General features: G+C 33.8%; 1 protein-coding gene across 7 annotated transcripts in view; it reads left to right on the forward strand.

The window, feature by feature from the left end:
* Positions 1-26,683, forward strand: part of Cnot2 (CCR4-NOT transcription complex, subunit 2) — an 86,978-nt gene that overhangs the window by 34,270 nt on the left and 26,025 nt on the right. For 5 of the 7 annotated variants that reach the window (XM_013021626.1, XM_013021616.1, XM_013021609.1 and 2 more), the window contains exons 3-4: positions 10,822-10,944; positions 20,214-20,280. In XM_013021626.1, the coding sequence (XP_012877080.1) occupies positions 10,822-10,944; positions 20,214-20,280 (190 nt within the window). Of the gene's footprint in view, positions 1-2,804; positions 3,033-10,821; positions 10,945-20,213; positions 20,281-26,683 lie in introns of those variants that run through there. The other 2 variants (XM_013021642.1, XM_013021657.1) reach the window with 2 other exon arrangements.

Raw genomic sequence — 26,683 nt, forward strand, 5'->3', positions numbered from 1 at the left:
ACCACATAAGCAAAAAGAAAAAAGCCGGAAGTGGCGCTGTGGCTCAAGTGGTAGAGCGCTAGCCTGAGCTGAAGAGCTGAGGGATAGCGCCCAGGCCCAGAGTTCAGGACCCACAACTGGATGCCCCCCCCCCCAAATAAATAGATGAAGATCACACCAGGTAAAGAAAATAGCTTTTATGTTGGGGTTTAGTCATGGCTCATATTAGGCATATGTAATCTTATAACACAAAAATCTCAATATATATAAATCAAAACTCTGATCTTAGAATTTACAGTAATTTTGAAAAAACTATAAAACCGTACAGATTGGTAAATGAATACCAATTAATGATTTGGACTAATTACAGCACCTATCTTATTTAACATTGGGCAAAATATTGGACCATTTCTTTGAATTCTCTCCCATAAAATCCTCTAAAATCTAATAGTCCCATAAATATAGCAATTATTCATCATCTTAGCTGGGGAAACAAAGTTAGATACTATATTATTCCTTTATTGTTTAATCTGTATGGAACATTAATGAGATAGGAAATTTTGCATTCTTTTTTAAGCAAAAGTGATAGGAAAGTTAATTCAAAAAGGAATATACTTTTCTGAAAGCATTCTCCAGGGAGAATGATGGAAATTCTTTTTTGAAGAGAAAAGAATAAAGAATTACTGAGAGGGTGATTGGGAACACAGGAAATTTTAAACCTTCTACAGGAATAAAGGGACCATGCTAAAACTAAAAGAATATTAGTAGTGTGAAGAAGTTTGAGCCATTCTTGTCTCCTATTAATATCACTATGGGCCACTTATATGTGCTTATATTTAAGATAGTGATTTATTTTGTGAAAAGCATTCAGTTAACAAATATTGAAGGAACAAGAAACGTAAAATCATCATAAGAATACTAACATAATAATTGCTATAGACACTAACCATGGATGAATGCTGTAATAAGTTGATGAAAACTTAAGCAAGTATTTCCATACTTTAAGAGCCTTTCAAAACATTTTAAATTAAAAAATAAGAGTTTATACTGGACACTCTTGGCTCCTGCCTGTAATCTTAGCCACTCAGGAAACTGAGATCCTAGGATCACAGTTGGAAGTGAGCTGGAGCCAAAATGTCCCTGAGACTCTTATTTCCAATTATCCATCAGAAAGCTGGAAGTGGACCTGTGGCTCAAGTGGTAGTCACTATCTGTGAGCAAAAAGTTCAGCGTCAGCACACAGGCCCTGAGATCAAGCCTAGCACAATGGAGAACACTGGAAATTTTATCCCCTTCACCAAGATCAAGGTTAATGTTCCCTATAATAAATATTATTTATGTACTAATATTGGAAATGTGTGCAGTATATAAACTGCACTTGAGAAGAGTGTTATCACCTTTAGTGATGTGACATTGAAATACGTAATTTCAATATGGTTATGAGAAAACAGACAAGCCAAAATTACAGGACATCCTAATATATCTGACATTAAATGTCATGAGAAGACTCAAGTAAAGTCTCAAGATGAAAATGACAAAGGTAACTTAGAAATAAGTGGTTGGGGAAGGGGTACTTTGAAATAGGGAGGTTCTCACTGATTGAATACCAGAAGTAGGAAACCATTAGATAAATCTAAGGGAACAGCATTCCTAAAGGATAAAACAAGTGCAGACACCTGGAGATGGGTCCAACAAGGAGAAATCATAGTGAATGAATCGAAGAGTAGGTCTTTAGGTCTTAGCAATAGCATAGGAAACTACTATAAATGTGTTTTGCTTTTCTTCCCTTTTATTTGTATTATTCATGTTTTCTGAACAATTGAGTGGATTAAACACGGAGTCTGAAGAGTAAAATCCAATTATATAAAACACTTTGTATAGTACAGTTCAGTGAATGTTTATTGAATTAATTTATGTGGACAGATGTTTAGAAGTGTTTTAAAGTCCAGTATACCCTTGCTGAAAGAATACTTTCATTTTTAGCTTCTTCATGCTTCATTCAGGATTTTGATATATCTGTATAAATTTATCATATGAATATCATAGGGTTGCCAATTGCAATGTCTGTGCTATTGAGTATTGTCTTGAAGAAAATGAGCATGTATTTTTATTAATATTTATACTAGAATTCATTTTTCTCTGAAGTAATTTACTTTATATTAAACAAGGATTTATAGTTTTATAAAAGCGAGTAGGAATTGGGAATGTACTTCAGTAGTTGAGTACTTACCTAGCATGTATAAGGCCTTGACTTTGATCTTCCACACTGTAACAATAATAAAAAATGATGAACAAATTTTATATTTCTTTAAAAATTCTATAAAATATTAAATTTTCTTCTAATTTTCTCTATTTCTCATGAAAGATATCTTTTATCATGAAAGGATCTTTAAAAAATAACCAATATAGAAAACAAATTAATTTCCTCCCAAGGAATATACCTGAAGTCATCTCTAGTTTACTGGTCCATTCTTTTTAGGAAGTATATCCCATGTAGTCTGACTTTCATTGTGCTGGTTGATGGTGTTAGCATACCTGAGAGCCTGAGCACTCAGGAGAGCAAGAGACTGAGGAATGACTAGGCAGTTATTTGAACATATTGTACATGTTTTCATGATGGCCAGGTAAGCACCATCCTTGAATATTCTGGGCAAGTGTACAGTTTTATATAGAGAGTGCTGCCTTTTTGTTTGTTTTATTAGTACTTTAAATCAGTCTTGAAAAAGGGTTCTGGGGTTGGATGATAAGTAATGAAGGTGAACAGGGAGTCAATATATAAACTGGATGTTCAGATCTTTATAGCATGATTTCCTTATTTTTCAAAGAGCAGAAGAATCCCATCGTTTATCATGTTCTGGTTGGACTCCTTTCTTATCGTTTGCTGGAGTTTGAACTTCAGAGCTATGGTGTCAACCCTGCTGTAATATCTCAGGGGAGCTCCTAGTGTGGGGCTGGTGCCATGGCTCATCCTCCAACCTTTCCTTCTTCACTTCAGCCTCCAGCTCTGAGCTTTCCAATCCCCAGAGTAGCAAATGTTGAAAGAAGTTGCACAGGTAAGTATACAGTGGGAAACAACTTGGGGAAATACTGGTATTTTTGAGGGTAGATGTTGGGCCATTTAACCAGTGAGTCATTTTGTTAGTTTACAAATGTTTCTTCAAAAAACCGTCTTGAAATTATTGAAGTCTGTTCTAAGAAATTTTTAAGTTGAACAAACCATTAATATTATAATGCAAAGAAACTTGGTTTTCTTTACAAATTTTCTGTTCTCCACATAGTATATCAGAAACAGAAAACTCATGTTCAAAAAAGAAGCTAAGACAAAAAAGAGAAGGCATGAACTGAACTCATTGAAGACAGTTTTGCCATATGTAATAATCTCAGAAGGTGGCAATCTTAACATTTCCATGGTATTAAATATGCTGTTTTCTTTCCAAAGGTTTTAGGCAGGTAGTTATGATTTTTACTCTTTACCAGAAAGAAACTTCAAACACCTTTTTATTTGAACTCCTGAAGGAAGACTAGAACTCTTCTCCTCATCTTTACATTGATAGTTAACAAAAATAAGTATGTATTTGGAGAAGGCACAGTATATGGTACACAGTTCAACTGTTTGTTGAATAAGCTAATATATTAAGCCAAGTCCTAGTATGTAGGAGAGCAAAATGCCAATATTCATTGCATTTTTCTGTTTATCTTAAGGCATGATGTTTAAAAGTAATATTGAAGGCATATAACCAGAGTCTTTAATACCTTACTTACTGTTACTACTTTTTGAGGTTCTTGTTTCTCAGAAAGATTTTGAAAATTGTTTCTCTAGATCTCCCAGATTTATTTCATATCATTCATATTGCAGTGATTTGTAAATTCTTTAGTGTATAATAAGACATTTGAAATTAAGCCCAGAATAAAACATGAAAGATACAAGATATCAAAATATCATCTGCATATTACTTGCTTAGTTTCAAAGAAGAAAGGCTAAATTGCTTTAAAATATGAAGAAAACACTTGGGAGATTGCCTATCAGACTTAAAAGGATTTTGAATTGATAACATTGACTTTAAAATTGAGGTTATTAATTCAATTCCAGATACCAAAAGCAACATTTTGTCTTCAAATACCCTATTCCTTCTATTGGATCATTTCTTGATTCTGAAACCTTTAGTGAAGACTGTTCTAGTACTTATTGAAGATTGTCCTACATTGTACTGTATTACTCTGAGTTGTTTCCTTGATTGAGGGTGGAATGGGGTTTCAACATCTACAGAATCACAGGCATAGGCATGTTTCAGGGTCCCTTTGAGACCAAGGGGATTATATTTGCGTTGTTTTGAAATATAAGGGTCATTGCAGAACAAAGAATAACAATGTGGGTAAAACTACTGGTTAAAACAATGTATTTTTAATGCATGATATGTAAAAAGCAGAATAAAGGAGGTTAAAATGAAAAGAAAAACAATTCAGGAAAACCACATTCTTAATATGGTCTGTGACTGATAACATTTCTTCAGATAGTGTGTGAGGCATAAAGAGATCAGGATACCAAGTATTTGGCACTTTAGGTCTAAAAATACAGATTTCTCATTAGTTTATCTTCCCATTTTCTCTTAAGTTCTATAATTTTTTTATTTTTATTTTTTATCGGTCTTGGGGCTTGAACTCTGTGCCTGGGCACTGTCCCTCAGCTCTTCAGCTCAAGGCTAGCACTCTACCACTTAACCATAGCTCAAGGTTTTCTGGTGTTTAATTAGAGATAGGAGTCCCACAGACTTTACTACCCAGGCTGGCTTTGAACTGTGATCTTCATATCTCACCCTACTGAGTAGCTAGGATTACAGGTGTGAGCCACCAGCACCTGGCATAAATTCTACAATTTTTTAATTTATCGAGGCTATAAAATGTGTCCCTCAGCAAGTCTGCCTTTTTTCAGTGGACATTTAAAGTCTCTTTTTCCCAGCCTTTTGTATTAGACTAGTCCCCCATTCCTCAAGAATTGGCTTAAGATATTTACTTGTTTTTTGTTTTTTTGTTTTTTTTTTGTTAGTCATGGGGCTTGAACTCAGGGCCTGGGTGCTGTCCTTGGGCCTTTTTGCTCAAGGCTGTCATTCTACCACTTCGAGCCACAGTGCCACTTTTAGTTTTTGAGTGGTTAATTGGAGATAAGAATCTCATAGGGACTTTTCTGCCTGGCCTGACTTTGAACTGTGATCCTCAGATCTCAACCTCTAGAGTAGCTAGGATTACAGGTTTGAGCTACCAGTGCCTGGCTGATGTTCACTCTTATTCAAATATTTCCTGTATGTGTAGTGGATTTGGTTTGTATCCAAAGCTTAGTGGCTTCTTTTTATGCTGCTATTTATCTTTCCATTTGTATTTTATAACTTCATATCCTAATATTTTATGAAAAAGTACTTAATTTAGGCTGTATTACAAATTTGTAACCACTGTTTTTAAAGGATATTTATTACAGTTAATGCTTTAGTTGGCATATGGCTATATACTTTTTCCCTATAGATTAGCACTTTTTTAATGACTAGAGCTTTGTTTTTACCATGTTATACTTACCCTCTTCTCCCCCCACCCCCCTTGATAATATTGGGGTTTCAACTCAGGATTTAGAGTTTACTAGGCAGGTTATCACAGGAGCCACTGTTAATAGTCCTCTACTTGTAAAACTTATCATGTTGGAGATTTTAATTTGAATCTATATGAGGCTTACTAGTATAGACAGTAAAATTAAGATATTAAGATTTTGAAGAACCACAAAATCAGTTTATTCTAGTTGAAGCATTTATAGCACACTGTCTCTAGATTAAAATCAGATCAGAGAATACTTTATAGAGGAAACACTCTTCAGTTTGCAGATTTTGGGGTGGCATAAGTGGTGTGATGTATGTGTTTTGTTTTTGAAATATGAGTTAAACATGCCACTTTGCAGTTTGGGATTAGGAAAAGTAGTATTCCCCCTTTCCCTTCCTCTCTGACTTTCCTTCAGGCACAAGCCATCCTGTACGTTGGATAAGCCCTCCAGAAATACACAAAAGATTTCTTTAATCTTTGAAAAAACTTATCTGCTCTTCAAAATGATGATTGTAGAAATGTTTATACAGGTCCTAATTTTTTGCTAAAGCACATTTTCAGCCAGTCATATTTGCTGTGCATCTACTTGCTAACTTTTTGTTTTAAGGGGGAAGAAGGTGCCAGTGAACTTGGAGTTTTCTAGTAACATTGCCCCAGACTATGAATTTCAGTGACAACACAAAGTCACAGTCTGTTGCTGATGTTTCAGAAGAGTGTTTATAAAAATTCATGCCATCTGCTTATGACCTTAACTTCAGTTCTTTGGTAGCATAAATTGCATTTAGTTAGCAATAGCCATGATAAGAAATGACTAAGTAAGGAGTCTTTAGTTTCCCTTTCTTACATGATAAGCAAGAAATGTTTCTCTCTTTTTCTGTTTCTCCCCACTTTAACTCTGTTATACTAAATCCTTGCCAAAACTTTTAACAACAAAAAAGGTTGCTTAAATAACATGCATCTATTGTTTAAATAAAATTTTCCCCATAGGGCAGGTATTTTCTTGTATTGGGGTTTTCTGAGAGTTGTTTCATAAAAACCAGGCTTGGAAGGGGACACCATTGGATCAAATTGTTAATATTCCAAAAAACTTATTCTGAAGAGAACTACAGTCATTTGAATTCAGAATTTCTAGTATATTTTCCCCCCAAGTTATGGCAGAATTTCCTTCAAGACATTGTAAGAAATTACAGATTTAGAAGTTTATCTGAACTTTTGGGGCTGGGAAGGTGGCTCAGTGGTAGAGTGCTTGCCTCATATGCATGAGGGCCTGGGTTCAATTCCTCAGCACCACATAAACAGAAAAAGGCAGAAGTGGCACTGTGGCTCAAGTGGTAGAGCACTAGCCTTTGGCTGAAGAGCTGAGGGACAGTGCCCAGGCCCAGAGTTCAAGCCCCCCAACTGACAAAAAAAAAAAAGGCTCTGCCTTGTTTTGGAAGTGGTGCTGTGGCTCAAGTGGTAGAGCGCTCGCCTTGAGCTGAAGAGCTGAGGGACAGCGCCCAGGACCAGAGTTCAAGCCCCACGACCGACCAAAAAAAAAAAAAAGAAGTTTATCTGAACTTTGAATTTTCATAGATCCAAGCAGATGGATTCTTGAGCATTTCAATACATTTACCATATTAGAACAGTATTTTAGAACAAGGAGACTTTGAGTAATATGTTTATGAAAAGCAATAGCCAAGTGTGTCTAATTTTGTTTTGTTCTTTGCTGTTATAATTGAGTCTTTACTGCTTTTTTGTGTAGTTTAGGAAGAAAACATACTACACTAAATTGCATTTTGAGTCTTTTAGTTGTAATGGCTAAAAGGAGGACTTTATTAGATTGGGATCAAAAGTCATCTATTTATTTATACGTTATATAACTTAAGGCAAGTTACCTTCTCCATTCCCTAGAGTTTTCCCAGCTGCAAAATAGGGTTAGTAATTGTTATTCTGTACTAGCATAATGATTATATAAATGAGATAGCATTTAGAATATTTCCTGATGCATGGTCAATAAAATAAATTTTATTGTGTAATTATTGTTATGACAAAATATTTTTAGTGACTAAGCAGGATTCCTAAGTTAGTATGAGAGTTTCAAAGAACCCTAGAGGAAGAATATTTTGAACAGAAGTATTAGGATATGCAAATGGACTTGAAGTTGAAAAGAACTTAATGTACTTGGGTAACTGAATATGTGGCCAGACTTTAGTGTTGTGAAGGGACCAGGAAAGAGATATGGTCAGAAAGATTACTGAGGGCCCTATGAGGTATATTGAAATTTAGAAATTTTTACTTACAGGTATCATCATTTGGAATGGTGTGGGAAAGCAGAAGAAATAAAAAGTAGATTGAAAGGTCTATATGGAGATTGTTCAAGTTGCCTATTCTAGTAAATAATAGAGAAAATTGAGATTACAAAGATTTTGAAGAGGGGGATCTGGCATTGTTTATCACCTACATTTTTATATTTAGTTTTGCTGCCTATCCTTTGACTCTCATACTCGGTCCTTCTAAGGGGCCTGATTTCCCAGTTAGCACTTCTCTTCCAGATACTTGTTATGTTGACTATACTGAGTTTTGATATCTGGTAAATTCTGTCATTTCTGAAGTTTGCTATCTCCTCCATAGAATCATTCAAAACAAAAGCCAAGTTATGTCATTCTTGAACTTTTTCCAGATATCTCTGGATTTTCCATCTCTCACAGAATAAAGTCCAAAGCCACTCAGAAATTCAGGGTAACTCGGTAATCTTGCTTTTAGCTAGTATCTTTAAGTTAATGTACTCAGCAGTAAGTTCAAGTAGTTTCAGTCATACCATGGAGGGTCTTGTCTCATTCTTAATTGATCCTCTTGCTACAAGTATATGCCTGTGGAGTTCCTTTATTTCTCTGCTTTAAAAAAAAAGAAAACAAACAATTCTACCATCCATACCTATTCTGTTCCATTATTGTATATAGAATAAAGGAGAACCCTTTAAAATTAAATCTAGCTTTATAAAAAAAACTGTTGTCACTATTTTTTTCTTTCTAATTATGCCTTGGATCAGAATTGACTCATCCCAGTACCCTTCATGGTCTGGGGTAACATTTAGGGAGCAGAGTGTTCTATTCTTCCCTCTCTTTGTGGAAATCGTTAGTATTCTCACTAATGTGTGATTTCTGTGTTGAAGCCACACGAGAAAAAAAAAAAAGAATTCTCTCTCCCTCTTCTCACCCCTTTCCTACTACACATACACTTGAGAAACTCTAGTGTTGGTCTAAAATGAACATTTCTGTGATTTTCTTTTGAGACATTTTATCTTCCACAGTGTTAAGCATTGATTTTTACAATTAATTACAGTTTTTGAATTCTAAAAGTTTATTGTTGGTTTTCATGATAAATACACAAACTGTCAAAAGAAGAGTTAAGTTTGAACTATTTGAATTTTATAAAATTTGGTGAGAAATGTCCCGATATTCACCTGAAACTTCATTGAATTTTGTATTTTATATGCTATTTTTTCCATATTCTTAGAGTTAGAATTTAACTATAAAGGTCCTATAAAGAGAATTAAATATATTCTTAATGCTTACAAAACACTTAAAAATCTTATATATATTATTAATTTTCAAACAGTGAAGTAATTTATTGCTACAATTTATTTGCTGAAGTTCAACTCACTGAGCCCTCCTCCCCTCTAAAAAAGACACTTTTTGCCTTTGTTATGGAGTACTTAGAAGTTTGGTGGGTAGGCATGTGAGTCCTGATTCTGAAATTATGTTCAGAATCATAGAAGAGTTTTTATGAGTTTTATCCAGAAAGTCCATCCATTTCTGCAAGAAGATTAAGTATTTACCTTTTATGACTTAACAGACTTCCCCAAAAAAATTCTGTTACTTAACACCAAAAGAAATCAGTAGCCTAAAAACATACAGGAAATTAATCATTATGGTGTTTTTATGTTATGTCTACTTGAGTAGATCTTTCTCAGTCTTTGTTTAGGAAGAATAGTTGAGTAATTGTATATTCTACAGATTTAACAAGCAATTTAAGGTATGAATTGATTATTAAATAGAATAGATGCTTTCAGCCAAATTTCACAGAAAATTGGACTTTATAGTGTACATTTTATCATGTCTTGGTAAATAACATTCGACCGTAGTTCTTTATCTAAAAAATAAGAAAAGAAAGGAAACACTTTTTATTTGTAATGGAAAATATATCCTAAATCATAATGAGTGTACAGATATCACATTTAAGGTGACTTTCCCTTCAAGACGGTACTTGTGAAAATATGTAGCCATCATATTCAAATCTTTAGGGCTGGGAAGGTGGCTCAGTGGTAGAGCACTTGCCTTGCATGCATGAGGCCCTGGGTTTGATTGCTCAGCACCACATAAGCAAAAAGAAAAAAAGCTGGAAGTGGCGCTGTGGCTCAAGTGGTAGAGCGCTAGCCTTGAGCTGAAGAGCTAAGGGACAGCACCCAGGCCCAGAGTTCAGGCCCATGACTGGACCCAAAAATAAAAATAAATATTCAAATCTTTACAAATTTCTATATCATTTGGCATTTCAGTTTGCTTTGAATTTCAAAGTACTAACAGGGAAAACACATTGGCCTTAAATTAATACAATCAGTTGATAGTTTTAGAAACACTAAAGGAAAAAAATAAAAGCCCATAAGAATTAGCACAGATTTTGAAAATTTTAGGATAGACTCCAAGGTGGTAATGTTGTGATAAAGACTTCATAAACAAAAAAGCAAATAATAAAAAAGCTCATAAATTTATATAGATATGATGAATCAAAATGACTGTTGTGGCCTAAGATTTCTTGTATGCCATTACTCATTAATCATTTAAAAAATGCTGTATCTCAATGAATTGGATTATAAGAAAAATAATATACTTTTGGAAAGCAATTTTTTTAAAGTAGGTTTAGTAATGACATACACTAATAATGAAAGATACTTTTGAAGAGTCTGGATAATACCTAAACTTCAAAGAAAATTTTATCCATGGGAGATATATATTTGGGACTATCATTTTTCAAGATTAGGCTATTTTAACTTAAAGTAAGCAGAACTGTTGCATAAGACAAACTTTAAGATTAACTTCTTTCTTTCAGAACCTAGAAATAAGCTTCAGTTAGAATCAGATATCTAACATCATAAGCCCATCAGCCCTCAACTGATCAATTTCTAGATCTCAACAGTGCTTTTTCTTCTGTTTTTCACCTAAGAGTAAGGTTAAGCTGGACATTTTCCAAAATACTATTCTTGATAAAAGTAATATTTTTGTTTAGGTGACAAACAGCATGTTTGGTGCTTCAAGAAAGAAGTTTGTAGAGGGGGTCGACAGTGACTACCATGATGAAAACATGTACTACAGCCAATCTTCTATGTTCCCACATCGGTCAGAAAAAGATGTAAGTTAATCAGTTACATTGTATTTACTCAGCAGTATCTGTCTGTTTCTGGGTCCTGAAAAGTCATTTTTAGTTTCAGGGTATTATCTGTGATCCAGTGACCCTGTGTTAAGGCATAGTGCTAGGCCTTGGAAATAAAGACATATTCTAATGGGAAATGAATGGAAAATAAATGTCTTGTGATTCTTCAGTTGAGATATCATAATACTATGGTAGGAATGGAATAAGCATCATACAGCTTTTAGATCATCTTTTTATTTAACATGGAAAGTAACTTCTTTGCATTATAGCAAATATATACATACTAAACAGGAAACAGATAAAAGGATATTGGTGAGCTTCCATGAAACCTTACTGGGCACTAGTGGCTCACACCTGTAATCCTAGTTACTCAGGGAGCTGAGATCTGAAGATCACAGTTCATAGTTAGCCGGGGGAAGGAAAGTCTGTGAGAATCTTATCTCCAGTTAACCCTCAGAAAACTTATAGTGCTGCTGTGGCTCAGAGTGGTAGAGCACTAGCCCTGAGTACAAAAAAGCTCAGAGACAGCACCCAGGCCCTGAGTTCTAGCCCCACAACCAACACAAACAACAAATAAAACCCCATTATCCTTACTGGGTAATCTTCTGATTCATAACCTAGACCTTGGGTAGAATATCTTTCTTTTTCAGCTCTAGGAGTACTTATATAGAATGTATTTGAAGAAATACATTCTAAATTTTAGAGCTAGGTACATAGCCCTAGTAGTAGAATGCCTGCCTATTATAGAGATGTGAACTGTGTGCTTTGGAATGCTAGTATTTCTGTATTTTTTTTTTTTAATAAAAAGGCTTAGAATGAGCTGAGTACCCGTGGGCTCCATGCCTATAATCTTGGCTACTCAGTAGGTTGAGATCTGAGGATCAAGGTCCAATTCCATCCCCTGCAGACAAATCTGAGAATCTTTTTACCTTCAGTTAACCAGCATAAAGTGGGAACTTGGGGCAAATGTTAAAAAGTCAGCCATGAATAAGAGCTAGAGGCCAAGTTCCAGCCCTCACTACTGGCACCAAATAAAACAATACTAACAACAAAAACACAAATAGAGCTTAGAACACAGCCAAGTCATAAGTAGTGAATTTCTAAAAGATTTAAATGAATTCATTCTTTTCAAATTTGATTAAACTTTAATTTTATACTCTTTACACCCTTTGATCAAACCAGATACTTTGTATGTGCCCTGGTCTTTTCTTCAAACTTTATGAATTTGCTGCGTGTCTATAGAACAATCTCCTGTGGTTATTAACCTTATGATACTCTTAACTGATTTAAACCTTACAATGCTCTAAAGTATTGTCCTCATTCATTCAAGTTAATTTTAATAAATCATTTACTGTGTCTTTTTAGAATATCACAGGTTGGCTTCACCTAGATTTAAGTCAGGATTTTAGCTTTGGTCTTTGGTTCTCTCATCATCACCCCAGTTTTACTATTTCCTCCATCCCTTTTATTTCATTTGAAAATTATATGACTTTGGAAAGAAACAATTACTTTCTTGGAGCTATTTTCAAATTACGTTTGTGATGATTTAGTTTATGATTAGTGTACACTTAAATACCTTATGGAACTATGTCATCTAATTTTCTGTTATCTTTATTGCCCGTCAGTTATTAATGTAAAGTATATTGAATTATTATTTATGTCTATGTTTGTAGATAAAAATTGGGGTTATTTGATAATATTGTTGCAGAAACAATCAAACTACTACTTAGGGTATGTTACTATGATTTTATAATCAAAGTTAAGCTTGATAGAAAAATGGTAATAAAATATTACTGATGAAAGCAGTTCTAACAACGAAAATATGAAGATTTGCAATTACAACCTAGGATTAGATCATGTGTAAAAAAAATGAACCATGGCTGGGTGTTGGTGGCTCACACCTGTAGTAGCCTTGAGTGGAAAAAGCTCAGGAACAAGCAGGTAGGCCCTGAGTTCAAGTCTGCAACTGACAAAAAAAGAGCTCCAATATCTGTTTTCTAGAATGCAATACATGTGGCTGAGTTTTAGTATCAGTACAAACACTCAAACTTAATGTTTTACTCCAAGAAATTTTTGGTTTTAAATAAATAAGGTAACAGAACATGTAGATTACGTACTTGGACTCTAAAGCAATGTAGATATTTTTTTGTATCCTCAGCAAGAATGTTCTAATAGCAAGAATGTTCTCTGATTCTTAGTTTTTTCAATTCTAAAATGATAATTACATATGCTCTTGGTGTTTTAAGATGATGTAAATTTCTGTAATTTATAGTGTCATAATTTGCACCAGAAAGTCTGTACCAGTTTTTACTTCTTTAGCACTCTTTATGCCATTGAGAATACCAGCTATTGGCCTAGTGCTGGTGGTTCATGTCTGTAATTCTTATTACTCAGGTGGCTGAGGTCTGAGGGTCAGGGTTTGAAGCCAGCCCAGGCAGGAAAGTCCGTGGGACTCTTATCTCCAATTAACCACCTAAAAATCAAAGTGGTTCTGTAGTTCGAAATGGTACAGTGCTAGCCTTGTGTAAGAAAACTCAGGGTCAGAGTTCAGGTCTTGAGTTCAAATCCCTGACTGACCAAAAAAAAAAAAAAAGAATACCAGCTTTTTTGTGTCTTGCTAGTAAACAAATATTAAATGTTTTCATGTACATATATTTAAATATCACTAATTTTACACATGTACACACGGGGAACAATATGACTTTTCTGTGTAGGTATTTCCCATTTGTCTTTCTTCCTTTGTGGATTACCTATTTTTGTGTCATTTCTTGTTTCTTTATTAAGTCTCAGTATATTCTCCATATATTAAAGTTAGTAACCTCTTATTTGTTATAAGTATTTAAATATTTTATTAGTTCTCACCGTTAGCTTGTTGTGCATATATAATATATAGTATACAGTTTATCTTTCTTTTTTTTTTTTTTTTTTGCCAGTTCTGGGACTCAAACTGTCTCTGAATTTTTTTGTTAAAGACTAGTGCTCTGCAATTTGAGCTATCACATCTCCAGTTACAGCTTTTAGAGATAAGAGTTTCATGGACTTTGCTGCCTGGGCTGGGTTTGAACTGTGATGGTTAGATCTTAGCCTCTTGAGTAACTAAGATTACAGTTGTGAGCCACTGTTGCCAGTCAAAATTTATTTTTAAACTGGTACATAATGACCTAAAACTTACTGCTATGAATGGTATATTTTGTGGTTATTTCAATACGTGTAGATAGTGTATAATGTTTAAATAAGGTTAAATGTGTCTCCTCAAACATTTAACATTATGGAATTTTTTTAGTGTTTTTTGTTTTTGAGATCATGTTTAGACTTTTTCTAGTATTTCTGGCACTTTCATGTTTTATTTCTCACTTAGGAATTTATGCCTGTTAAGAATATGTATGTTTAAAGTATGAATTGTAAGGTGTATCAGAATTTTTTCCCCCCTGAGCTGCTATCCAGTTGTTCCAACACCATTTTCTACGTTAGGTCATGAATAGAAAACTTTTCTTAAAAAGACCAGGCTTTGTGGATGAATTAAAGTTGTGGATATTGTATATTCATTTATAATGTAAAAAATGTTCTATTGTCATGCACTCCACAAAAGTAATGTGCCAGATTTAGCCCACATGTTGTGATTTGCTCACTACTAAATTATACCATTTATTTATGGCTAATTGAAATCTGAATATATAGTAGTATCTGATATTCTGGACCTGTTTTTAAGCTCCTTATTCTGCTTTGTCATAATGTTTGTGTCAAAACTAAAAGTTTTAATTACTATAGCTTTAGCTTTATAAAGACCATTAGAACATCTGAAAGTCCTCTATATCATTTTTCCTTTCATAAAAATATTTTAAACTATTGCCTATTTTACCAATATTAACTTCTTTTCAGAAGGATATCTCTATAATCCTGCTAATTTTTGTGTCTTTTAAAAGGATTGTTTATAGTTGCCATTTTCATGCTTTTTCCAGATTGAATTTTTTACTTATAGAATACTCTGTGTATGTAATACTTAGTTTATATCCAACTGTCTTAACAACACTCTTATATTAGTTTTTGGTAGAAGAATATACACTATTGAAAATCCTACAATGAGTTTCTATCTCAGCTATATTATTATGTGTAGTAGGGTATATTACTAAGTTTGTGTGGATCTCATTTTTTTTTATCTAACATTACTTACGTGTAGGTGTCAGGATTAAATAACTATAAACTTGTAGATTATTAATTTTCAGAAATGTTTCTGTATATGAGTATCAGAATTCCTTTTTGATCTCTGGTTTTAAAGGTTTTAGATATTTGTATAATGTATGTATGTGTGCATATACATAAATATCTACAAATAATTGGATAACTCTTTGGGAGTAATATACTCTAAACTAAAATCTAGACTTAATATATGCATTTTAGTCTTATAACTCTGAGTGTGTACTCATTTTGATGATATATAAGCATAATAATATGAGAACAAAGTTGTGGGGACCTCTTGTTTAACATTATCTCAAAAGATATGAAATACGACACCTTCACTGTTTACTTTAAAAAATTGAAAACTATAAAGAGTAGGTTGTATACTTATTCTGGGAAGTTAGTCTGAATTTATGTAGTATTAGCCTACAGTGCTTTAGATAACAAAGATTTTCTCATGATAGTGGTAGTTTGTACCATTGGTATTTAACTACATATACAAAGAAGTTTGGTTGAGTCTCCAGCTATTTGAATCCTTTTCTCTCTCAGGAACATGGTGCTTTCAGCATTTACCATAATTTCCTCTCTTGCTTACATCTGGGTCTCTGCTAAAATATCCTATCTGCGAAGCCATTAATGCCAATTGAAGATTTTTGAACTTTTTGGATTTTGGAAATTTGAATTACAGAGAGATGTTCAACCTATACAAGCAAGATTTTTTTCTCTGTGTCTCTCCATCCTGGGGTTTGAATTCGGGGGCTTGAACGCAGGTATGGGTGCTGTCCCTAAGCTTTAGTGCTCACGGCTAGTGCTCTAACCCTTTGAACCACAGCTCCACTTCTGGCTTTTGTTGGTTAATTGGAGACAAATCTTATGGCCTTTCTTGTCTGGGCTGGCTTCAAACCATAGTTCTCAGATCTCACCCTCATGAGGAGCTAAGATTGTGGGCATGAGCCCAAAACACTAGGTGTTTGTTGTTGTTGTTGTTGTTTTGTTTTTAAGTTAAAGAACAGTTTTAAGTGGGAAACAGCTAGCTCTTCTGAGAAAGCATTGAGGTGATTGCTGTTAAGGTGCAATTAATACAAACTTTAGAAAACAGTTTAGCAATGCATATTAAGAGCATTTAAAGTATAAAACATTCCTTAAACTAATCATCTGTACATCTGTGCTTTGACTATTAAAAAATTCAGAGAAAATATTTAAGCAATTAATTACATTGAGCCTTTCACTATTTTTAATATTTATATAAACTTAACATTTTAAAGAAAAAAGTACTTGGAATATTTAACAAAGTTGTCTCAATTTATCTGATTCATAAGCTACCAGGTTTTGTGATTTAATGGCTACTTTATTTTTTGCATAGGTTTTATTTTTAAATCATCTTATTTTTTATTTAAATCTGGTTTGGATTCTGTAATTTTTTTGTGCATGGTATACACACTTTTGCATGTGCTTTAGAAACTTACCCTTTGGATCCTTTTCTTTGTGTAGATAAGCTATAGTCCAAAATTTCATTTATTTGTTTTCTTTTCTGGATACAATGTGTTGTCATCATCCTTTAGGCATATTGTACAACAAACTTTTGAAAAGCCACCTTAAAATTTAAGTTATTGGCAGTGGAGATGTAGCTCCAATGGTAGAATGCCAGTCCTATGTGGAAAAAAGCCAAACAAGAATTCAAGGCCTCGAGTTCAAGGTTTAGTACTGGCACACACACAAGCAAAATTTTAAATTATTTCTTTAAAAAATTTGCTAGTTTTTATTTAATGTAGTTTTGTGTTTTAGAGTCCCAAGACAATAACAATATCTTTACCACGCTGATTGTAATGTTTCCTAATAGTCATTGAATGATTGGTGATTTATTTGTTAGGAGAGATCTGAGCATCGTGGTTCTAATGTAGCCAGATAGAAAAGTCTCCGTGAGACTCAACTCCAGTTAACCAGTTTAAAAAAAAAAAAAAAAGGTGGAGCTATGGCTCCAAGTGGAAGAGTGCTAGCAAAAGAGCTCAGGGAAAGTGCCCAGGTCATGAGGTCAAGCTCCATGACAGACCAAAAACCCCAGAAAACACAAAACAGTGGAAATAATTTTTAAAATACAAATCTACAGCTAGACTTGGTGGTAGAATCTCTTAATCTCAGCTTTTATATGGAGAGGCAGGAGGATCACAAGTTCAAACCCAGCCTGAGCTGTATAGGAAGTTAATTCCAGGCTGGCCTGGTCTACATATGGTTGTAACAAGAAACACAAAAATAAAGTCCTAATTTATTGACTTCTTTCAAATATTCTACATGAAAATGATGAAGATGTCATTTGGTGGGTCAAGAAAAGAACTAGAATTACATTATTATCATTTGATGGCAGTGTATATTATAGATTGCTTGACATTTGGAACATGTATTGTTATTATTACAATTAACTTCCATATTTAACTCTTTTGACAAATATATAGTATGCTATTTAATGAATTTCTCACAAGCTGAGTATTTTTTCTGTGCTATTAGAGAGTCTTGTAATGGATCACAGATTAGATTATTAGCAGCAGCTCTGTTATAATTTATTGAGTACTTCTTATGTTTCTTACCTACTATAATCTTCAAATGAGGTGGGGGTGGAATATTTCAATTTACAGGAAGAAAACTGAGGCACTATTCATAGGTAAGTGGCAGAACCAGGATTCACACCCAGATTATTTTCTGATTACATACTGGTTTTTTCTTGCTGTAAGGTGTTCTTGCTCTAAGGTTTTATATATATTCTTAAGAAGTTCACTTTCATCACTAACTTTCATCAGACTTTTGTTGTGTGTTAGTAATAGTAGCTGTTATGCTATAGTATTTTTATTATGAATTCTCTTTGCTCCCATGAATAGCACTTCTGTCCCATTCACATTCTTTGACTGTTTAAGTCCATTCTTAGCATTGGTTTATTTCATGAAATATGCTTTTAGAATTTATAAATATTTGAAGAGATAGATTTTGTAAGAATATATATTTGTAGTTTTCACACTTAAAGGAGTATACATCTGTATACCTAGCTGACCAGTGCTTGTTTTACATGGATACTTAAAAAGATTTTGAATACTTAACATTTAACATTAAACTATTATTCCTATAATACACTGTTTATTAACCTTCATGTAGGAGCAATAGAGAAAATGATAATTACCATTATATACTGTGGTATGTAGGATCATTCTTACAGCTCCTGGACTCCAGGATTCTAATAGCTGACTTTGGAAGCCACGACTTGTCTGCCTTTGTGATGCACTTCTCTCTTTCCTTATTCCTATTCCCATGTCAGAGGGCATTTGGATCAGTTCGAATAACCTTTGAAAAAAAGTAGACTAAAATGACTGCACATTCTAAGAATATATAGTTTGAATGTTGGTGTGATTGTCTAGATTGTATAACATCTGAATTTGAGAAGGAATAGTTGTAAGATTTGATGCCTTATTATAAAATTAATAAACATACATACTGTTGTTTTTGGGTAGTATGCATGAGTTTTAAAACTATAATTGAATAAAATCTGCAAACATTAGAAAATTGGAGCAATTTTAGAATTTTAACAAGAAATATGAAACCTTATAAAATGCTATTGTTTAAATGTTCTTTTCCCTTGGCTTTCTTAATATTATAGTCAGTGTCAGCATGATTTTCTTTTTCCAGGAAAACATTAGAGCAGCCTTGATTCTTCTCTTCATGATTCTTTACTCATTTTCTTTTTCCTGCTTTTAATTCTACCACGAGTACCTTGTTTCTAGTCTCACTTCTGACCTGATTAGTATCTCATTATTTCCATTTCCATCCATTGATGCTCTTAGAATTATTTTTCTAAAGCATATTTTGATCATGTCTCTTCTTTGCCTGTTTTTTCATTGTGTTGCTAACCTTATACTCAATTATACATTGTTGGCATTGAAGAGTCCTTACCTGTATCTTCTTGAAATGTTACAGCCTACAAAGTTTTACTGATCTTTGGACAAAATTTTCAGTAATGCTTAATAGTTCATACTTGCTTTATACTTGTCCTTCTGTACCTCAGAATGTAATAGTATAATTTATTCTCTTTCCCCATGATATAGCCTGTGTTCAATGTTTGGATGGTTGTCTAACAGAACACTGGAAATACACAAACAAATTTTCACATGTACTTTTCATTTACTTAGCTTAAATATCTATGTTAAGAAATTTTTTTTTTTTTTTTTTTTTTGCCAGTCATGGGGCCTGAACTCTGGGCCTGGGTGCTGTCTCTCAGCTCTTCAGCTCAAGGCTAGCGCTCTACCACTGGAGCCAAGCACCACTTCCAGCTTTTTCTGCTTATGTGGTGCTGAGGAATCGAACCTAGGGCCTCATGCATGCAAGGCATGCACTCTACCGCTGAGCCATCTTCCCAGCCCCAAGAAATTTTTGTGAATAGACAAATATACCATTTATCATGAATATAACTTACTTTCAAATAATTTAGTCTATTAGATGAAGGATAATGAGGCAGTAATTTCAAAGGCATTATGCAGCAAGTGCCATGAAATTCATATTATTAACAAATCATAAAAATCATTAGCCATATCTACATTTGGGTACTTTCTTTTGTCTTTTACTATTAGGTCCTCTTCACGTACATGGTTATGTACAAATAAGTTTTCACCCCATGTGATAAACATCATTCATGTGTGTTAGGAAAATCAGGACACGGTGTAACAAAGTGCAAACTTCCGTTTAGGTAATATTCAAGATAGAATTTGTTTATTTTCTTAAAAATCAAGTAGTTAGAGAACTGACTTGCTGAGATTGTAACTTTGTGTTTGTTGGCTTTGTTTTTTTTAAGTGAAATAATAGTGCTTATATAGTTTGTGTGTAATTGTTTATAAAGACTCTTAATAATGTTAAAGATTGCTTCCATTCCAGAGTTTAGTTTCATCTGGTATTCTCTGAAGATATGTGGAACCTCCTATAAATGTTTGTTAATGTTTTATGAAGAATGAGAAATCTATAATATACAGATTTGTAAAATATAAATGCGATGCTCTGTGTTCTTGCTTTGTGTTCTAATATAATTAATTTGTTTCTAGATGCTGGCATCACCATCTACATCAGGTCAGCTGTCTCAATTTGGGGCAAGTTTATACGGGCAACAAAGTAAGAATTTCATATTTATTCTGGTATACTTTAAAAAGAAAAATAAATTAATAAAAGAATTGGTGTTGACCCTGTGGATTTATTTTGCAGTTTAAGAGAAAAGATAGCCTTCAGAGTTTTATTTTGCTTACATTAGCAAAACTTCATCTCAGGCCTTACTGATTCTAAATTTGTTATTACTTGTATGTAACATAGATTGAAGTTCATTTTGACATCTTTTGTATCTGTATATTCTTACACAGTTTTTTTTAAACTTTGCTAACAAATTAAAAGTATTCTTTGTTTTCAATTAGAGAGGAGGTTAAAATAATTTTTTATTCAATTGGCTTTAAAGGTTGTTTTTGGTGTTTGTGTGTGTGTGTGCGTGCATGTGCGTATGTGTGTTTTACTGTTTATTGTAAGCCATCTACTAAGCAGAAATTTGTGTATTTTTTTCCTCTAGCAAATATTTCTTTTGCTTTAGCTCTTTCTAGTGATAGAATCTTAACTTTTTTACTCCAAGTTCTTTTCTTTTTTCATTATACAAGATTATATTTTTTAAGTCAAGTAGTTGTAAAGCGCTTAGCACAGTGCCTGGCGCATAGTAAGCGCTCAATAAATGATAGCTTTTGTCATCAAATAAAAGTTTTATAAAACTTGGAATTATAAAGTATCTTCTTATTTTTCCAAATCAAATTGCCAAAATATTATGTGATAATAAATGTTACCATTTTTGTTAGGAAATTAGCTGAATTTTTACTGCAGTTAATAGTATCTCTGTTAATCGATGGGGAAAATTGAAACAAAATTCTGATAGGCATTAGAATAGCTTGTTACACCATTTTTACCTTTAATGTCAATTTTAGCTAGTGGGAGGATGAAACTTTGTGTACAAGCATTGTTTCCTTTCCTTTTTTTCCCTATCATTTACAGTTTTCCTCTTTACCATGAAATATAATGGTCCAGTACAAAATTACTAAATAATAGTTATTAATTCCTTATATACCTTAGCAGTTTCCTCAATAAACAAATATTTTAAAAGCTTCTGATTGCCTAAGAGCATGTAGCTGATTTATCCAGAGATGCGTATACTCTGCTATTCAGTCTACTGTTAGATAGTAAAGTGTTGTGTTTAGACTGATTTAGTGTGGTTTTTACCCTTCTGGGAAGCTTACCATAGAAATATCTAGCTATTTTAAAGGCATCTGTTATTTCAGTAGATCAGCAGTAAAGACATTATTTTGTTATCATCATAAAGCCCCCAGTTTATCATAGCAGAAAATAGACATGGAATAGAGAAATTTTTCTCATGAGAAACTGATTTTATGACAGAAAATAACATTGATGATAATCAGCTATATGGACTCTTTAAAATCTGATCTGACCAAAAAAAGTGCAGTATGAAATTGTAGTTTGGCAAAGCACAAAAAATATTGGGTTTGAAATAACAGTAACATCATTTTATGATACATCTTTGTGAAGTTCTAGATTTGTATAAACCATAGTGTTTGATGTTAAGAATATACACATTAATAAATAAGCAAATTTATTTTTTTTTTAGAAAAGATATTTTGAAAGTATTAACTAGGTTAAAAAGAAGCCTTATTTGCCTACCATTTCTTGTTGAACTTCACTGTATTGAGCGTATTTCAATTAACATGGTAATACAACATTTTGAATGTCTAGCTTACTCTTTGAAGTTGACATTTAGGTATTAACTTACTGAGAAATTGAACCTTAGGTCAACTGAACTGATCTTTTTTGAGATCAAGTTACCATTGTTTTTCACAGTATAGATTTAGAACCTGCTACTAAAAGGCAGCTTAATTGCCAGCTTCCTGTTAGGAAAGTTCTTAAAGGGTCAAATAATTTGATGCAAAGTTAGAACAAATATACTTTTAGACAGAGGGACCCAAGCTCTTACATAGGACTTTGAGTGCCAAAGTTTTAACTGTTTAAGTCAGAATGATGAAATATGAGGATCCAATGTTAATGAAGGATGGATAAATGAAGGAATTACTAGGTAGTAGTATATGATAAGTGTTATTCTTATGGTAGTATTGTAATTGTACACTGAGATTGATAGAATTCAAAGTTCTTCTTTCTACAAAGTAAAAAAAAAAGTTGACTTTGTATTATTATTCCCAGTGTTTATTAGGAATTCATGCCATTCAAATGTGAGGTCTACTATATGTTGTTTATTCTTGATGATTAGAAAAATAAAAGGTAGAAAGGTGGAGAAGGATAACCTCTTCAGAACTAAAAAAAGTTCCTCCTGGAGTAGATTAAAACCTATGTTTTGTTAGATTTAGGTAGATGTGATTTGTAAAGCTAGTTCATACCTAGGAAATTCTAGACTACAGGATTATATGACCTCAGGTCTTACAGAGTGATAGAGTGATTTTATCTACATGTGTAAGTAACTTTTCAATCAAAGGTTCATGTGACTCTTGTATATTAAATAATGTCTATAGAAACCAGTATACTGTTTTATGCAAGTGGTTTGATGCTCTCTACTTGGGTTCTTTGAATATGTAAGATTTGAGATATTACAGATTTAAAGGCTTTCCTGTAGTTATCTACTAGATTGGAATCAGCAAGGGCAAAGTATTAATTTCTCTTATTCAGTGCATTGGCATTAGGGGTGACCTTTCATTATTCTTGTAGGACTTGAGAATGTACATTTATTGATTGCTTCCTATACGAATGTTGTCTCATGGACAAAATGGTTAATTAGTTATGTGGATGAAACCATAATATTTATTTGCATTAAGTTCTTGAAGACCTAGGGCTGTAGTTGGAAGACGATACAAATCTTTCTGGAATCTAGACTTTGGCTTCAGATTGATAGCCAAATCTAATGCCTCTAACAGACATCCTTGATTTTATTTTATTTTTTTAAAGAACTCCTACATGAAGGCTACTAGCTTTGTGGAGAACCAGAACTTAAATGGGAGGTTCAGATGTGATGCTATTGAAATTGTAAATGAAGACACATTTTAGTTGCTTAAGGAACTGAATTTGATGGCTATTTGGGAGTACCTGTCATACATACTATGCTATGCTATATGATGCAGATTGTATATAGACGAGATCATCTCTCTGCAGTGGACTTATTACTGTGATGTTATACAGTTCTTGTATGTTTTTAATTACCAGTATGTCTTAACTACTCTGTATAATACACAAGTAGTTGGTAAATATTTGTTGAATGCATATTAAGCAAGATATTTGGATATATAATCTAATAGTGTAAGTGCACAGATTACTTTACTATGGAGTGACAGATTCTTCTGGTTATTTCAAAACTAGGATTAATTACCTGTTTTGGAAAACAATCAGCAAAAAACTCACAGATGAGGTTACATTTGATACTGGCTTTGAAGAAAAAATTTTAAGTTCTTTTAGCAGGGGTAACAACATTCTCAAGCATAGTGTAGACTTGGGAATGGTCTACGTTATCGAGGTAAGGGAATCCTGTTAGGTTATCAAATTGATTTCAGCCAAAAAGTACAACTCTTTTCTGTGGGATGTATCTCAAGGTCTTTGCCACTTATAAAATTCAAGAGGAAATATATAGCATAAGATTTTCATCCATGGGGCTGAGAAGGTGGCTCAGTGGTAGAGCACTTGCCTTGCATGCATGAGGCCCTGGGTTCGATTCCTCAACACCATATAAACAGAAAAAAAAAAAAAGCCAGAAGTGGCTCTGTGGCTCAAGTGGTAGTGGGCTAGCCTTGAGCTGAAGAGCTGAGGGACAGCGCCCAGGCCCAGAGTGGGCCTGAGCCCACGACCGGACCAAAAAAAAAAAAGATTTTCATCCATATAACATCTATTTTCTACTGGAAACCTTCAGTTTATTGGACTATCCCATTTTATCTTCATTAGCTTTCTATCATAGGCATGTTTTACTGTCCCCCCTTAAATGAACCCCAAACCCACACCATCTTATATTTATTATTTTACTGTGTGTTTGATGCTATTTTAAGCATTTTATATAAAATAGCTCAATCTTAACAACTCCCTGAGAGACTAAGGAACTTGAAGGTTATATGGATAGCATTAACTTTGTAAGGCTGACTATAATATCAGTTGAGAACTGATTTTTTTTTGACACCTGGAAGTTACATAATAATTACTGAAAGTCATAACCCAAAATGACTGTAGTCTACTAAGCTATCAACTGAAGACATGGTGAAACTACTTTTTATTCATCATGTATGAAGTGTTACCTGAGTGTGGTGTTATTCTAAGAACTAACTAAGAATATGCATTATTAACTCTTTAATGAAGTTGGAAAAAACATGTTTGGTTGGTCAGTCAGTTGATTGGTGTATGCCAGTACTGGGGATTGAATGAGCCTTGAGCTACCACTCAGCAATCTTGCTCAAAGTTGGCCCTACCACTTGAGTCACGCCTCCAGTCTAGAATTTTGCTAATTAATTGGAGCTGAGTCTTGTAGACTTCTATTCCTGGGATCCCTTGGGACTGTGATCCTTAGATTCAGCCTCCTGATTAGCTAGAATTACAGACCTGAGCTACTGTTTATTGGTAGTGCTGGAGTTTTGAATTCAGTCAAGGCCTCATGCTTCCTAGGGACTCCATCACTTGAACCTTGCTTATGCTTCCTGTGTTACGCAATTACAGTCACACTCAGATTTTTCTTTGACACCTGAAAAAAATTAGAGAAGAATTTGGATTTTTTTTTCTAAGTTTAATGACAAAGATTTTTAAGATATGCTTGTATTGGGCTGGGAATGTGGCTCAGTCGTAAAAGTGCTAGCCTTGAGTAAAAGAAGCTTGGGGACAGTGCCCAGACCCTGAGTTCAAGACTCAGGACTGGCAAAAAAATAATAATAAATAAATATATATATATATATATGCTTGTAATTTTTAACAATTTTAAGATCATTTCCCTTTCTTTTTTTTTTAACAATTATTTTGCTCTGTGGAAAGTTGACTAGGTTAGGGAAGAAACAAGTGTCAAGGCTACTACTGCAGTAGTAGTCAGTCTGAGCATAAAAGACTTGGACTAGTGATGGAGGTATTAGGAAACTGGTCAGATTTGGGATATTTGATGTAGGATGTATATAGAAGAGAAGGGCAAGGATAGTTCTAAATTTTGACACCTGCATTACTTTGTGAATGAGTGCTACTAATCTGTAATAGGAATGTAGGTTGCGGTGGAATATAAAGTGTACTTGAGAAATGCACATAATGCATGTAACAATCTTGTAAAAGCCTTAAAAAGTTCAGCCACATGTTGTCTGTGATTCTAAAATGATACTGACAGCAAAATCTTCTCATAATTGGAGTTGTTGAAATCAGTTAGCCCATCATGTTCCTTCTCTTACGTGTCCTTGACCCTGAGAGATCAAGCTCCTCTTCAGGTCTTTAACTTGTCCTTGTTTTTTCTTTTTCTTTTTTTCTTTAATATGTTTGTGTTTAAGACAGGGACTTCAAAACTTTGGCTTGTTGTCCTTTTGGCCCTGAGTATCTGGGGTTATAGTCATGGCACTGTACCTGTCTTACTTGTCCACATAGTACTTGTCATTCTCTTAGACTGCACATTAGTAGCATCTACTTGTCTCTTTAGCACTACTACCACCAAAAACTTGATTAAATCTATTTTATTTAATTCATATACTGTTTCCTCCAGGAAGCTTGTTCTGATGCCAGACCTACACTCAAACAAAATACTTCAATGTTAGTGTTTACTTGTAGGCTTATTATTTATTTGTTTATTTTAATCAGTCCTGAGGCTTGAGCACAGGGCCTGAGCAATGTCCTTGAGCTTCTTTGCTCAAGGTTAGTGCTCTACTACTTGTGCCACAGCTCCATTCCAACTCTTTTGGTAGTTAATTGGAGATGAGAGTCTCATAGACTTTTCTGCCTGGCCTGGCTTCAAACTGCGATCCTTATATTTTAGCCTAGGAGCTAGGATTACAGGTGTTTATTTTTAAGTAGTCTGTTTTGTAGCTCTAAATTTAAATAAATGGGAAAGTAGATTTTTGAGTTTTTTAAAAAATTGTTTTTATAGATGAGGTACAGAGGGGTTATCATTTCCTAAGTCAGGTAATGAGTACATTTCTTTTTGGCCAATGTCACTTCTTCCTTTGCTCTCTCCCAGTTTTTGCCTCCTGTCTCCACCCACAAGTTACATAGTTCATTTTCTATATAGTGTCTAGTGAGTATCACTGCTGCATTTGTTCACCCTTTGTCCCTCCATTTTTGTGCCCCTTCATTCCTCCCAAAGACATAAACAAGCAAGACAAAAAAGAAAAAAAAAATCCTTGTATGATCAAAGGCACAGAAGCATTGTGCCTTTGTGTTCCTCTCCTGAGAGAGTATCCTACTTTTGTCTCACAGTGTATCTCCCAGTGCATTTTAGATCTAGCTTCTACATATGAGAAAAAACATGCGC

Source organism: Dipodomys ordii, unplaced genomic scaffold (assembly GCF_000151885.1).
Source record: "Dipodomys ordii isolate 6190 unplaced genomic scaffold, Dord_2.0 Scaffold3, whole genome shotgun sequence".
Taxonomy (NCBI): domain Eukaryota; kingdom Metazoa; phylum Chordata; class Mammalia; order Rodentia; family Heteromyidae; genus Dipodomys; species Dipodomys ordii.